This window comes from Dermacentor albipictus, chromosome 4 (genome assembly GCF_038994185.2).
Source record: "Dermacentor albipictus isolate Rhodes 1998 colony chromosome 4, USDA_Dalb.pri_finalv2, whole genome shotgun sequence".
Taxonomy (NCBI): Eukaryota; Metazoa; Arthropoda; class Arachnida; order Ixodida; family Ixodidae; genus Dermacentor; species Dermacentor albipictus.
In genome coordinates this window covers 107,333,941-107,348,030 of record NC_091824.1, presented here as the reverse complement: position 1 = coordinate 107,348,030, position 14,090 = coordinate 107,333,941, and the positions used below count along the sequence as shown (strand labels likewise).

Here is a 14,090-nt window from a genome sequence, read left to right as displayed (position 1 = left end):
GGTGATTTACACTACCTTTAAAAATGGTCCCGTTCACATTTAATGGGCAGGAATTTTTCAATAAGGCAGTAACATGTTGTCCGACAAGAGCCATATCAAAAGGCAAGTATTTTGTTTTCCTTAAGAAAATTTTTATTACAACATACAGTACAGCACGGAAAGAGAACACACGGACGAGAAGCCTTAGTACAGCCATAGGTACAGCGTGTCGTAACATGCTTTTTCATTGGTGACATGACTATCATGGAACTTACAAGCAATGCAGGCCAATCCCCGCCCCTAAAATCTAACGAATAAACAGAGCGTACTACGAGTGAAATGTTTTACATCACAGACGCTGACTTTGACACACACTACATCCAGAACCGCTAACAACTGTTGGCGATGTCGTAGAACTGCTAGTTCTTTTTTTTGTAACTTTTTAAGTGGCACCCCTTTCAAGGTCACATTCCATTCCAATTTGTAGGCGCCCCACAGGCGCGTATTGCGGGCCCTGCTGTACGTCTCGTATGTCAACGTATGCGCCGCAGCTTACCAAGGGGCACAACTGAGCACTACTCTGCGCGTTTTTCAAACAGTGCAGCAACTGCAAGCTCTCTAAACGTCTTTACACAGTGCAATCACACGCTCGTAGGACGCTGGCTCGCACAACGCTGGGTCCATCGGTTCAACGCAGCACTTGCTGCACAGATATACACAGGAACCATACAGCCGCGACTATTAACGACTACAAACCCCAGCAAGGCAAAGCGGATGTGGTGTAGATCGCAGGGAAGACGCATTTCACGTGCAATAATTTTGAAAAGAGGAAGAGGAACAAAGGGCAAGATGGCTATTTCCGGATATGACGCGCCAGTGCCAGTACCATACCGGACGTGGCACATGCTGGGGAAAAACGCAGAAACCTAGGCCTACAGGACAGCAACGTCGCTCACACCGGCGCTCTCAGAATCGCCAAAAGTGCCTACCTCTACGACATGTAGCCGAGTCATCCCAGCGTCGGAGGCAAACCAACTTTTTTTACGCCGCGCGTTTTAAACAGGAAATTGCAGACCAAAGGAAATACTGCCGATATCATGTGACCGGATCTGGATTTCTCGCAGCATCTCGTACCTTTACACCGGTTTCGGTATTTTGCGAGACCAAAAGCGAAGGGTGTCTGGGAAAGTGCTTTTCGTTGAGGACGACCGGCGCTGAGGTGAGTTTTTACGTGTGGTATTTATTACTCGTTAAGGTTTCTATTGTGAATTTTGTCCCCATAAATGAGGGAGAGCTTTATTCGAGAGTTTGTGTCGTTTCACTTACAGAAGGTGTGTGTAATTGTGAATAAAGAGGAAGATTAATTCTTTCCAATTGGCCGTGTGGCCAAACCTGCCGTGTTAAAAGCGAAAATACAGCGTTTGGCTCCATGAAAATTAATCGCGCATTGATTTAAGTACCGATAGTTGGTCACAAGTAGTTTTTTACTAAACTATCCGCCACCTGTGGTGAAGTGTTACGCTCAAAGCTTCAAGGTCGTTGTTGTGACCTGACAACACGTTCTCCAAAGTGCGGTGCGATATTTGAACGTGCCTACCTCCTGTAGCGCTCGACTTTTTCATTGTACGTTGCGACTTGCTTGAACGTGCACGGTTAAAAATTAACCCTCCCCTACGCTTTCTCTATTAAGGAAACATGGCCTTGCACGCGAGAGTCACCAACTTGGCCAAGCAGTGCATGACGCAGTGCAAGAGGAACTATGGTGTCAGCGCGGTTCTAATGCAAAAATCTCTAGACCCTATTCAGCAGCTGTTCGTGGACAAGATCCGCGAGTACGCACAAAAGAGCAAGTAAGCAGTTCTGTCATCTCCAGTGCAAGTTCCCTCAGCGCAGCCTTCGTCGTTGCTCCAACCTGCTTTAACGACTCAACTCTTGCTGGATGTATTGTGGCTATATTTCATTTTGTGTTCTTAGAACCCCACAATGAACTCCTGAGTCATCATGGCCGTGTTGGTAGGTTGGTGCCTAAAGCGCTTTCCCTACAGTCCTGTTCGGGCATGACCGTAGCGTAATAGTACCCTCACATTTGGGTCGCATAGCCAAAACGTTTTTCAGTATAAGTATGTAGCACGCATGGATATTAGCAGCGAATGAGAAAGTGAATTGCTTGTTGCTGATTTTAGTAACATGCTAGGTCATTAATGTGCAGTACCATACTAAATGTCGGTTTTAATGTCTACCGCAACATTGCTTTGTGTCTAACGTGCCAATGTCACACAAGCATTCATGTTGACTTATGCATGCTCTGTTTCATACACAGCAGGCAACAGGCTAGAAACACTTCTCTCATTGCTTGCCTTTGCAACCCAAAGATAGTGCGCCACATATGAAAGAAACGTATAGGTATGTGTCATTACATTGGCTGTAATGTTAGGTTCCATACTTTTATGTCACAGAAGATTACGTATGTGGAAGGGAACGCAGACACGAACCCATTTACCGCCGAATGAGTAGAACAGTTTCTGCAACCTGCAGCTGTAATCTACGCGCTTCTTTGTGCTCGCAATGGAACATAATGCATCGCTTACTGGAAGCACAAAGGTGCACACATATGTTATTTGACATAACGACCACAAGTTGTAGTTGTAATGTATTGAGAAGTTATCCTCTAAAAAGCGTTGAAGATCAAAAACAACAGAACTTTAAACCGTGCGGAGCAGACTTGTGTGGCCGCAGTACTTGCATAGCTTCTGCAACATTGCCTGCCGAGTATGAAACAGACTATAGGTATTAATTTCCAAAGATTTCGTGGTCAAGCTGCAGAATAGCAAATTACTTCCTATACTGCATATGTTACAACATGAGGTTAAATGTGCCCTCAAAGTCTGGGGTAAAATGCATTGATGTTCCTGCTAACACTAATCAGCACTGCAGGAAATGGACTGCTGGGAATTGTTAACTACAACATCAATACATTTTGCCACTAATTTTGCAGCACCTTTCTTGAAACTGATGCTAAGCACAGGATTTGTGGTAATCAAATATTATTTACATATACTCCATCTCAGAAGTACCAGGTAATGCTAGGGAGGCTACAGAGACTCCTCACGTTGCTCTCATCTGCGACCAAAAATTAGCTCGTCACATATATACACATCATGTAATTTGAAGTAAATTAAGGGGAGATGCTCCTTGAAAAAACATTTCTTTACTATTTGTACTAGGGATTTAAAAACACACCCACTTATAAAGCGTTTGAAGCAGATTTCTAACACGTCATTAGTTTCTGTGTAACTGCTATATAGTTCTTAAGTCCTACACAATGGCAACATTATGTGACTTTGCGGGCACTTTATTGTGAAAGAAATTTTCGCAAAAACACTTTGTGCTTATTTAGCTCTTTGTAGACCACAAAGTGCCGATATCTATTCAAACAGCACATACAATTACTGGAACTATAAAAAAAAAATTTTTGACACTTCGACCGATTTTTTTTCACGATCACATGAAAATAACCTTGTACACTTACAGTTGTCTTATACTAACGAAATTTGGCATATACTCTTGAAGATATGTATAGTGCTAATATCTACTTGAAATTGCAATACTATCTCCAAGCAGTAAGTTGCAAAAGTATGTGGTTATATTTAAGAGAATTGATAAAAAAATTTTGTTGAAATGTTCAAATTTCTTTCCATACTTTCAGTAATTGTGCACACTGTTTGGCTAGATATTGGCATTTTTCTATCTACAAAGAGCTAAACAAGCTACACCATGTTGCTCTTTGTGAAAATTTGACATAAAAAAGTTCCCATGAAGATGACTATATTTTGCCATGGTGCATCACATCACTCTAAAACTAATCACGTGCACCGAGGGACCTCAATAAGTTATTCATCCATCCATAGAAAACTATACTGGACTGAATTTTGAAACCTCTGATACAACTAATAAAAAAGTTGTTTTGAGTAGCGTCTCCCCTTAAGCCTCATGCTTTTGTATGATAAGATATGACAAATTTATTGTATGAAAGATGTTATAGATCTGAACCTATTTACCACCAAACTAGCAAAGTGTGATATGTCAGTGGTCACAATGCTTCACTTGCTCTCCTGACAAAAATGGTACACCGCATACTGGAAGAGCAAAGGTACACAAACAGTATGACATTTCGCGTAAACTTTCATGCACAAGCCTGCTATGCATGAAGTGGAGTTTTCGTCACTGCTTGGCTTCAATTCTGCAATTTGGATGCACTCTCTGAAGTGACCAATTACAAGGCTAATTGAAGTTTTCTTTAGTTAGCTAATGTTGCTCTGCAGTGTCTTAAATGTAGTGCCCACTTCTTCAAATATTCCAGCTGGTTCCACAGTACAGGTGGTATTTACAAAAATTGGTATGATTTTGACATTAAACATGAGTGTGACAGGGAAATTTTGAAGCTTTCCAGATTAAGAAATGCAACGACATGCGTCAGTGTACCGTTGTTTGCCTTAACTGAAAAGGAGTGTTTGTATCTAGAACCATGAATGTGATAGGAAGTAGAAAAGATAGTTGTAACATTGCATTATGCTACCATAATGGGTTTGCCAACAATAAAGTTCAGTTGTTAGGCCAGCATTCATCCTGTGTACTCCTTGTTGTTCGTGTGTATTCATTTTTTCACTGGTTTTCGTCTTACTTGATCATGTGTCAACTCACCCTGCATTTAGCTCTGTTGTTCTTCCATGGAGACCTTTACTAATTCTTCCTTCTATTAAAATAGAAATCCTGGATAATGCGGCGATTCTATTCCAGTGCTCTTCTTTTTAACACTTCATCAGTGGTCTGATCAGCACCCCATCTGTAGTATCACTGGGATCACCCTGTCGTGAATGCTGGATGATATTTACCAATATTTAGGTGTCGTGTCTTCTTCCATCCCGTGGCCAAAAACGTATGCAGGATATCCAACCACGAGAGCTGGCTGTATATTCAAAAGGACTGGTGGGCTAGTTGGTATGGCATTATTTACACAGTAGCGCAGAAGCACATGGATGACGAAAGAAAAGACAGGACACAGCACCATGTCGAGTCTTTTTCTTTCATCATCCATGTGCTTCTGCACTACACTGTCTAGATAATGTACATTCAACCTCGTCAAGCACAGTGTAAAAGGAAGGCCTTCACAACATGAAAGCGTGTCTCAAATTGTACGCATTCATTTCTGTTAAATATGCGCTAAAATTTCAACAACGAAATGCTTTTCCACACTGGTGTAAAGTTCGTGTTGGGGCTGAAGTGGGAGAACTAAGCATTATTAACCCTTTCCATACTGACGACGAGCATAAATTGCTCTGTGCTTGTTGTAAACACTGGATGGCACAAGGTCACTGTTGAAGAGTGGAGATGTGAACATAGGTTCTTCTGTTTTGATGTGTTGCCAACTGTCAATTTCAAAATGGCATGCTCTATGGGATAAGCGAACAGTTTCAGTCATGTTGGAATGAAGAAGCATGGGGATTTGGACAACTGTTTCTTTGAGTGAGAGCAATTTTGCAAAACGGTTTAGTCAATGTGATATGTAAATGAGAAAGTCTTGCTTTATATGACCAACAGAATCATTTGCACGCACAATAAATTTTTTATCATTTTACCATGTTTCAAGGGTTATTATTAATATGTTTTGTGGTACCTTTGCAGATCCAAGAGCGAGCTGTTTCTTGATGCTGATGCCTCCATCACCAAGGAGTACAATGATGAATTGCTGAAAACAGCGCACCAGTATGGTGGTGGCAAGGCTGCCGACATGACAAGTTTTCCAAAGTTTGAGTTTCAAGGCAAGTTGTCGCAGTAGTTTATGGGCATAAATGATCTTTTTTACAAGTCGACAGTTGGTGGTTGTGACAGTCAGGCTGAAGCTGGTTGAAAATCCATGCAGTTATGCCAGGCATTACAGCAGTACCTTTTTGAAAATACTGTTGTAGAGATGAAGAGCTTAATTTTATTGGGCAGAAGTATATTCGTGCTGGTAGGCACGAGAAATTGTGCGACAACCTTTAATCAAGGCTAAGGCTGCGTTCACACTTGGTCTTGGAGCAGGCGGAAGCGGAAAAAACTTGACAAAATCCGCCCGCCTAGGCGGAGAAACGGGCGGAAAACCAGGCGGCGAAAAATTCGGTCTCGGACCGATTTTTCCGCCCAGGCGAAGCGGAAAGACGTTCCGCTTTACCGGAAGCTGTAATCGCATGTAAACATCCGGTCGTAAAATTTAACATTTTCCGTTGCTCATGGTCTATTTTTAGGAAAAGCAACTAGCTAAAGCTATCGAAACTATGTCTTCTTTATCTTCCATGGTAGATGAAAGTTAAAAACGACACGTGCAGTTGCGCGAAATGGTAGTTTTTAGTAACTGATGGGTCAATGAATGAACGTATGTCTTGAAATAGTGTGATGAACAGTGCCACCAGGCGGACAAACGTACGCAAACTAGATAAATGTGGGCGAAAGCGGACGTGGTTTCCGCTGCAGTGGCGAAACAAATGTGAACGTTTTGTACATGCGCGAAAAAGATTATCCGGCCGCTTTGGCTTTTCCGTCCGCTTGCGGTTTCCCAAGTGTGAACGTAGCCTAATTGTTTACTAGTTAACTTCTTATCTTGGGAAGTGTGTTGCTATTGTGTAATTGAAGCTAGTCAGTCCTAAGGCACGTCTAGTTGATAGTTATCCCGAGACTGGCAGATTTTGAGATATCCTTCCATAAACCTATAGCGCATTCCGTCGGCATCACTTATCTCTCCCAAAATCTGGAACAATATGTATGGGAGATTTTGGAAATGAACATCTAGAAACTATTAGTAGCCTCAGGACTCTTAATGCGTGGCTACATTTAAAGCACTGACCAACTTCTTGCACATCGGCAATTTGCAGAATAGCGATAATTTTTTACCACCCAATGTGAACAGTCTTCAAAATTATGGGGTTTTACATGCCAAAACCACTTTGATTTTGAGGCACGCCGTAGGGAAGGATTCCGGAAATCGTGAACAGTCTTCAAGCAAAGTTGAACATGCTTTGCATTATTGCCATCACTTATGACTCACTGTTCTTGCTGTGCTCCCCATTTAGGTATTTCACAATGTATGGGCAAGTTGCACCTTGGGTATATGTGTTGTGTTTTCAGCGAGGTCAATATTTATTTTCCAGATCCTACATTGGACCCCATCAACATGGAACAAAAGAAGTGATGTAAAGAAAGCAGCAATACCTTGTTAGAATAAAAAGTAATTAAAACAGGTGCATTTATTTGTACATGTGTCATTATGTTTCTTAAGCTTTGCTATCTGTTCTCCAGGATCCAAGTGACACTTTCTTCAAGCAGGGGTAGGTGGAAATGTCTGTGGGGGAGAAAAAGAAGGCAAGGAGCTATTTTATTTTGAAACATGACGCACAGCAGTTGCATAACTAGCAACCAGTGTACCAACCCAGAACTGAACTGAACTCGCTTTCCCACCTGCAATCGTATTTGGTGCACTATGCCTACCCACAACTCCCCCAATAGCAGTGGCGGAAACATGGCCCAGTGTGCACTAATGCAGCCCTCCAAAAATGGCCGCATTTTGTGCTGCAAAAGTCGTTAGCAACTTTGCTGGCTCGCTAGCAGTACCAGGAAACACAGCACAGTTCATAGCAGGACATGAGCCATTTGTGTGCAGTGACCAACATTTTGCCTTGAGGCACAACCCTCCAACCTCTGGTGAGTGCACTTCTGTATGTGGCTTCTCTTATAGCATTTAGTCAGCCAAATATTAAATGCATTACCGCAAGACCCTCTGGTGCAACATGAGCATGGAGACTGTTGAATCTGCTGCAAACACAGTATTGTGTAATGCAGGATGCTAGAGGCAAAGAGTACAATGGACTAATAGACTGAGTGAATAGTGCATGGGTGCACTCGGAAGTACTACTAGAGCAAGTGATAAATCCGGTGCTCGTATCTCATCACCTAGAATATAATACCATTTCTGTAAGGGGCAAGCAGTGGGCATCTAACTTGAGCAGACGCAGCAACACCCTCTAGCCAGGGTAGCTTTCCCATGGACCCCATTCAATATTCCATTTGAGGCTTTCAAAAAAAAATGCTTGAATGCCTCCACTGTGATGTGTGCCAGTGTTTAGGCACTATTAAATAAATTATTCATGAGGTTAAAAGGGTCCCCTCAGGCTCTGAAAAACAAAGCCAGTGCCGCTCTGAACATGCCAAATTTCGCAGTTATGTGGAGCTTGCAAGCGGAGTGTGAAGTCTCCTTTTTTTCGAACGCTCTCTTTTCAACAAAAGCCGTTTCCCGACTCTTCTCGAGCTGCCACATTTCGTCACAGATTGTCATATGTGGCTGCTATTGTCTGACGCCAATCAAGAAGGGTGTCTGGATCAGTGCACTTCTTCCCGCTCTTAATGTGTATATCTATTGACTCAGTTTAATAAACAGGCTGAAGTGAAAATCTGCATTTCAATATTCTGAAATATGTATGACTATCGTCTGCTAACGCTTGGCCACACCCACTTGCATAGAAATGAAACTTCTGCCATACTGCTTATCAGTGTCGTCGTCATCGGGTCTTGCTAATTTCGATTAGTTTTTAACACTCAACTAGCCTCGAACTATACACAACTCAAGGTCAGACCACACATACACTTGACAGCGCATGCTCACTCCTGGCTGCTCCTGGCTAGACACCTTGGCAGACCACTTCGTATTGAGTTACTGTGCAATTTAGATGTGGCTGCTATCCGTTGGTCAAGCTGGTGCAAGACAAAGCTGGTCCATACCAAATAGCACGGCCAAACTGGAATGGATTGCATGTACACACACTCCAGGCCTGCCATGCACATAACCACTATATTCGAATTAGTTTCATCTGCAGCACAGCATAGATAGCGCGGCCGCTGCAGAGTGCCGTGACGAGCGCACTTGCCAAGGACAACAGCGTGCTCCAATCGGTATCCGTGGGTCACGTGACTCAAGGCCCAAGTGCCAACATCTGACAAACGGGTTCATCTGCTTCCCGAGTTTCATACCCTCGAGGTGTGTCGCCATCCTGGTCGAAGCTCGTTACGTTAGTCGTTCTTCCAACGAGAGTCTGGCGTGCGGCATCTATCGCTAAGCCGATGTGCACGCTGCCGACATACTCACACAAGCAAAGATGAAGCTTCTGCAGCCCTCGGAAGTTGTGTGATCGGCGTCGAGATAAGAGCAAAAGGAAATGTGAGCAAATAGCTATGCGTAGCTATCTAGTATACTGTAGTACAACAAAGGGATGAGACACCGTGAACTCATTTTAGCGTGTCATAGACACCAAAATCAGAAGTAGTGGAGTCTATTTGAATATCTAAAATCAAACTTGAACTGCATGCCATGGTGAAGTTTAGTAAGCAAAGCATTGTGGGCATCACTGCACTCCATCGTAGCCCTCGCAGTGCAAGGCAATGAAGAAGAAGCGGGAGCACCGCAAAGAGGATCACGGGTGATCTTTGACTGCCAATAATTTCGCTTCTGCTGACTGCACTGATGCAATTCTTGCGGCAAAGTATTTCTGAAATAGTCCGTCAAATGCATTTATCTACTTTTATGTCCTAAAGACACCCCAAGGACGTGGGAGGTGCTGGGCTCTGGATAAATTTTGATCATCCGGGGTTAACATACACCTAAACCTAATAAGCACAGGAGTGCCTCTACATTTTGCCCTATTGGAATTCGACCAGGTATTGAACCTCTGACCTTGTGCTCAGAACACAATGGCCACAGCAGTGGTTTAGGAAACAGCGAGTACGTTAGGCAACCCATACTTGTTTGTCCTATACTTTTGCAGAACATTCACTTACACTGCATTGCCAGTAACACACTAAGCCAGTGTTTTCACAAGAACACGCTGCAGAAATGAAATGAACACAATAACTATGCCAGTAAAATTACATTGTCCAGTATGTATCTTCTAGGTCACACTCACTTGGCTATGTTGAGGAATGTGTTGAGCTTCATCTTGAATTCCTCTGGAGAGAGGAGCAGTTCAAAGTTGCCCGCGCATTCACAGTATTTCATCATATTGGACTTTTTAATCTATTGGAAAAAGAGCAGAATATATTATTTAGGCAGTGACGTTAGAGCTGCATTCTTATGTTCAAGTGTAAATGTGCTACCTCATAATACAGTGAACATGCTACAAATGCATAACATATTACTTTTGCCTTATAACAGTTTACAGACAATGTGTCAGTAATATAAGGGGCAAAAGCATGCTTTGCATTTACCCATTCCAATGCCACATTCAGTTGCAGAAATTCATGCAAGATTTATACAAATGCAGAATCCAAGACAGTGACTGGTCTGTGACCATTCTCAGAGGTTGTGCAACGTGTAGCTTCTATTGACAGCTAATGCATTGAAACTGGACTGGCTCATTCATTTAGACCGCTTAAGCCATTCAGGCTGCGTTTCTCAAGGATTGTCTGAATGGGAGTCGGAAGACAGCTCTCAGCCAGGTACAGCCTTTGCGAAAAATATAGACACCACTATGCAAGTGAGGAGCACATTTTCAGGCCTTATAACAGGCACTCATAGCACTGCCTTTCTTAACTGTTGCAGCTCAGAGCAGAGAGAAAGTTCTACTAAGGCATGAATGAGTAGCTCAGCAAGATGTGCAGTGGCCTTTACGCTTCAGCTTTCCAAACAAACTGTTTTTGCGCACAGAGCCTTTTTGCATTTCATATAGCTGAACTACAACCTTTGCAAAAATTTCATAAATAGCAGACAACATGCAAGTGAAACCTGCAAAATTTCCAGGCTCAGTATTGTGTAAAGTGACCAACAGTAAACGTACGCACAGAAAAAAATTGATGAGGTGCAATGGGCAACGATCACTTGACCTGTTTGTCAAACGTATGATTGCTTTGGCCCCTTGTGGTCAGCATTTAGTAGATTACATGACTCACCATGTTGCATTTGGTGCAGCGCAAATCCTGAAGAACTTGTGCCATGCAAAGGTGCTGCAGGCTTTCTTGCAGCAAAGCCTCAATGTCGGCAGTGTCATACGGGCTTTCACAAACAGAGCAGTACCACCGGGGGCTGAAGAGAGCAGAGGGAGAACATAGTCAACATTAATTTGTGCATTACTTGGGCCCATTAAGCTGCCACGATAAGTTACCCTGCCCTCCGGACAAGCATGCTGATGATGTCTCTCCAACAATATGTGTGTAATGTTGCAATTTTCCTGCTTAAACCAGAGCTGTTGCATGCCGAAGAAGAAATATCGCTTAATTTTTTATAAACGGTTAAATGTCATTTGGCACACGAAAAATTCAGGTGTGTTAGTTAAGTCATTGCTCATCGTCACTGCATTCCTTTACTGTGATTAAGACATTATTTCCTTTGACATATGCTGTCTTCATATCACTGCTTGAGATACTATCGCACTGCTGCGAAAGTAGCACTGCTGTGCTGCTTTCGGTATCCCACAACAAATTGCACTTGAACCTTCAAATTATTTGTGACACTCCACTTCGCAGAAGAATTTCGACAGCGCTGACTCCCAGGCGCCCACCGAGCAGACATATAGAGACATACTGTAAGGGTGCTTACATTTATGAACAATTTTTCATTTCTTCCTACAAAGTGGGCAATCCTGCAGTATATCGCTATTGGTACCTCTGTAAAACTTTGCAAAGCTAAGGGTCTATGCTGGAGAAATGGTGCCAGAAAAGTGCATGCTCTGAGTGACTGTCCTGGGTTACAGTAACCATTGACATGAAAATTTACCAATGAAATGAACTGTCAAAATTTGTCCCATTACACAAATAAATGAGCCACTAAAGACAGGTAGAAAAGCAGCACTTACATTCCATGACTATCACGGCCCTGGTAAGGATCTTTGCAGAGATCGAGGTCCCTGCAGTTGTTGCATGTCTTGCAGATGACCTGGGAAGGTGCACCGAAAACGTTGATTTCTTACCAGAGCGCATTGTAATAATTTCTTACAATGAACTGTCAACGTTGGCCGGTGTGTGCGATAATGCAGTTAGCATTCAAGCAATGTACCAACACGCTGTATTGCCATTGCCTAAATGCATATGTATCGATGTATCAGCCGTGTTTGCAGCAGGGTTCCTCTCTCATGCCTCGCTCTGTACACGCTGCATCATCTAAAACATGCCCAGGATATCTGAGCAAGGTTTCCCTCCTTTTGCATGGCCTCCGAGATGTGTGACAGGCCGTTGCGTGCTAACGCTAAAAATTAATCACATTCATGGTTCATCGCTAGAGCATCAGGCTGCTATGCTTGCAGAGCCTGTGTTATGCGGTTTCAATTTTGCCCAGGATGAAAAAAAGTTTTTTTTTTTTTTCATTCAAGAGCGGCGTAAAGTTTAATGGTAATTTGGGTAGTTACCTAGAATGAGCTCATTAACTTTCTAAATTAAACATCTCTTTCGGCCACATGTTGCAAGTATAATATAGAAGCCAAGCAGTAGTGAACCAGGGAATCCGGGGGGGAAAGCGGGAGATGGAAATTCAAGACGATGAGCAAAACGAGAACAAGGTGAAAGCTGGCTTCAGCTTTCACCTTGTTCTCGTTTTGCTCAAGCAGTAGTGAAGTAAGTCACATCTACTTAGCAGAAATATTAAGACTAGCACCACTTTCAAGATATCATTCTTCAAAATATGCCAAACGCTAATGCAATACCATTCAGCACATTTTGGGGATGGGTGTCTCAACACCGGTGTTTGTGCTTGCAGCTATGCTGAGCAGACATTATTGAACTATTGCACAGCTCCAGTTTCACATTTTCAACATGCGTCTAGTAAATCATTTAAAATGTTTATTAGCACACATTAGGTCATTCAAGATCTCAGTTGAAATATTTGTTACTGCTAACCTTCGCCTAGCCACATAGCCTAGCTGCGCTGAGGGCTAAAGCCCAGATAACAGTTTTGGTTTAAAGATTTCCGCTTAAGGAAAAACACCCAGTACATAATTTAACGGTGATAATGACAATAAAACCACACCTTGCGGTTCTTGATAGTGCCACAAGTGTTCTGAACCTCAAGTCATCACCAATGACAAAATGCTAATTTTGTCTAACGTGCATTAAAAACAAAATGGAGCACTACCTCAGTGAGCACAAAGGAAAGACAGGGATCTTTCCAGGTTCCTTCTTCGCTAAACTCGCCCACACCAATGAGCTTCAGGAGGTCTCGCCGCAGCTTTGTGGACTCTTCTGTGATGTTGACATCCAGAGAGAGGACCTGCACACATCAAGGAGAGGAAAGGAAGCCATGTGTTAAAAGACAAATTCAAGAAAATAGCCTGATCTATTTACATCTGACTTCACTCTCATCACCAGCCTATTTTCAGCAGAGTGAACAAAAACTTTTTTTGAGGGCAGCTTTTAGGTGCCTGTTCCTGCGGCGGGCGTCAGCGATTCTCATAACCGAGTGAACGAGCACAGGGAAGGATGAAAGAGTGAACGCGGAGCGTGGCGAGGGATGAAAGGAGCCTACAGCGAACAGAGTGCGAGGAGGAAAACGGAGGAGGAGGGTATGGCAAGAGCGTGACAAGAAAAGCGTAGTGCCACACAAGACGGTCTCTGCGGCAACGATGGCTACGAGATGGCACCAGAGTAGCACAACAAAGCACTGCACGAGCAGCTGCTGCGAATCGCACCCATGTGCTGCCTCTTGCGATGTCCCTAGGCAGTCTCCCTAGTGTAGCTAGGCAGTCAAGCCACACTTCGCTCTGTTTGCAACATGCCACACGAGACAGATTGTGCCAGCCAATACATCGCGAAATGAAAACACGTATAGAGCTATGCTCAAATTTCACATTAGGGAGTATCGTAATCGATGGTGAATTTTTTTTCATTTTGGTTTTCATGAAACGACTCGGTTCTGGTTAAACTCCAGTGTAAGAAAGTAGTAGTTTGAACCATTTTGAACCAGTTTATATTCGTTTGTGTAAACTAAGAGTAAAAAAATGGCTGTGGCTTAGGTAAGGTTAAGCCCAGGATGCGAAGCATACTAGCCTTTATTTTAGTTGTTGAAACACTGTTTAGCTTGGTGAACTGCTGTTGCTTGGCTATAT

At 43.0% G+C, this 14,090-nt stretch overlaps 3 protein-coding genes across 5 annotated transcripts in view; 1 reads left to right on the top strand and 2 right to left on the bottom strand.

The window, feature by feature from the left end:
• LOC135920920 (GA-binding protein alpha chain-like) overlaps nucleotides 1–1,101 on the bottom strand; it is a 30,266-nt gene extending 29,165 nt beyond the window's left edge. The window contains exon 1 of the mRNA XM_065455194.1: nucleotides 969–1,101. The gene's annotated coding sequence lies outside the window, so the exon portion shown is untranslated. The remainder of the gene's footprint in view (nucleotides 1–968) is intronic.
• Nucleotides 1,046–7,268, top strand: ATPsynCF6 (ATP synthase, coupling factor 6). Of its 3 annotated transcripts, none has more exons than XM_065455196.1 (4): nucleotides 1,046–1,198; nucleotides 1,670–1,829; nucleotides 5,662–5,798; nucleotides 7,164–7,268. In XM_065455196.1, the coding sequence occupies exons 2-4, from the start codon at nucleotides 1,675–1,677 to the stop codon at nucleotides 7,202–7,204; spliced, it is 333 nt and encodes a 110-aa protein (XP_065311268.1). In that variant the 5' UTR covers nucleotides 1,046–1,198; nucleotides 1,670–1,674; the 3' UTR covers nucleotides 7,205–7,268. The 3 variants fall into 3 exon arrangements, with proteins under 3 accessions (XP_065311268.1, XP_065311269.1, XP_065311270.1); XM_065455197.1 differs by lacking the exon at nucleotides 1,046–1,198 and adding an exon at nucleotides 1,457–1,602; XM_065455198.1 differs by lacking the exon at nucleotides 1,046–1,198 and adding an exon at nucleotides 1,533–1,553.
• Nucleotides 7,226–14,090, bottom strand: part of PolE1 (DNA polymerase epsilon catalytic subunit 1) — an 84,176-nt gene continuing 77,311 nt past the window's right edge. The window contains exons 47-51 of the mRNA XM_065455192.1: nucleotides 13,121–13,255; nucleotides 11,850–11,929; nucleotides 10,948–11,080; nucleotides 9,966–10,075; nucleotides 7,226–7,354 (exon numbers count right to left, since the gene is read on the bottom strand). Coding sequence (XP_065311264.1) covers nucleotides 7,297–7,354; nucleotides 9,966–10,075; nucleotides 10,948–11,080; nucleotides 11,850–11,929; nucleotides 13,121–13,255 — 516 coding nt within the window. The 3' untranslated portion in view covers nucleotides 7,226–7,296. The remainder of the gene's footprint in view (nucleotides 7,355–9,965; nucleotides 10,076–10,947; nucleotides 11,081–11,849; nucleotides 11,930–13,120; nucleotides 13,256–14,090) is intronic.

Excerpts from the sequence above, each read along its gene's own strand:
- ATPsynCF6 (XM_065455196.1), top strand. The coding sequence starts at position 1,675 with ATGGCCTTGCACGCGAGAGTCACCAACTTGGCCAAGCAGTGCATGACG. Across the intron at positions 1,830-5,661 it reads GAGTACGCACAAAAGAGCAA|ATCCAAGAGCGAGCTGTTTC; the intron begins GTAAGCAGTTCT and ends GTACCTTTGCAG. Across the intron at positions 5,799-7,163 it reads TCCAAAGTTTGAGTTTCAAG|ATCCTACATTGGACCCCATC; the intron begins GCAAGTTGTCGC and ends TTTATTTTCCAG.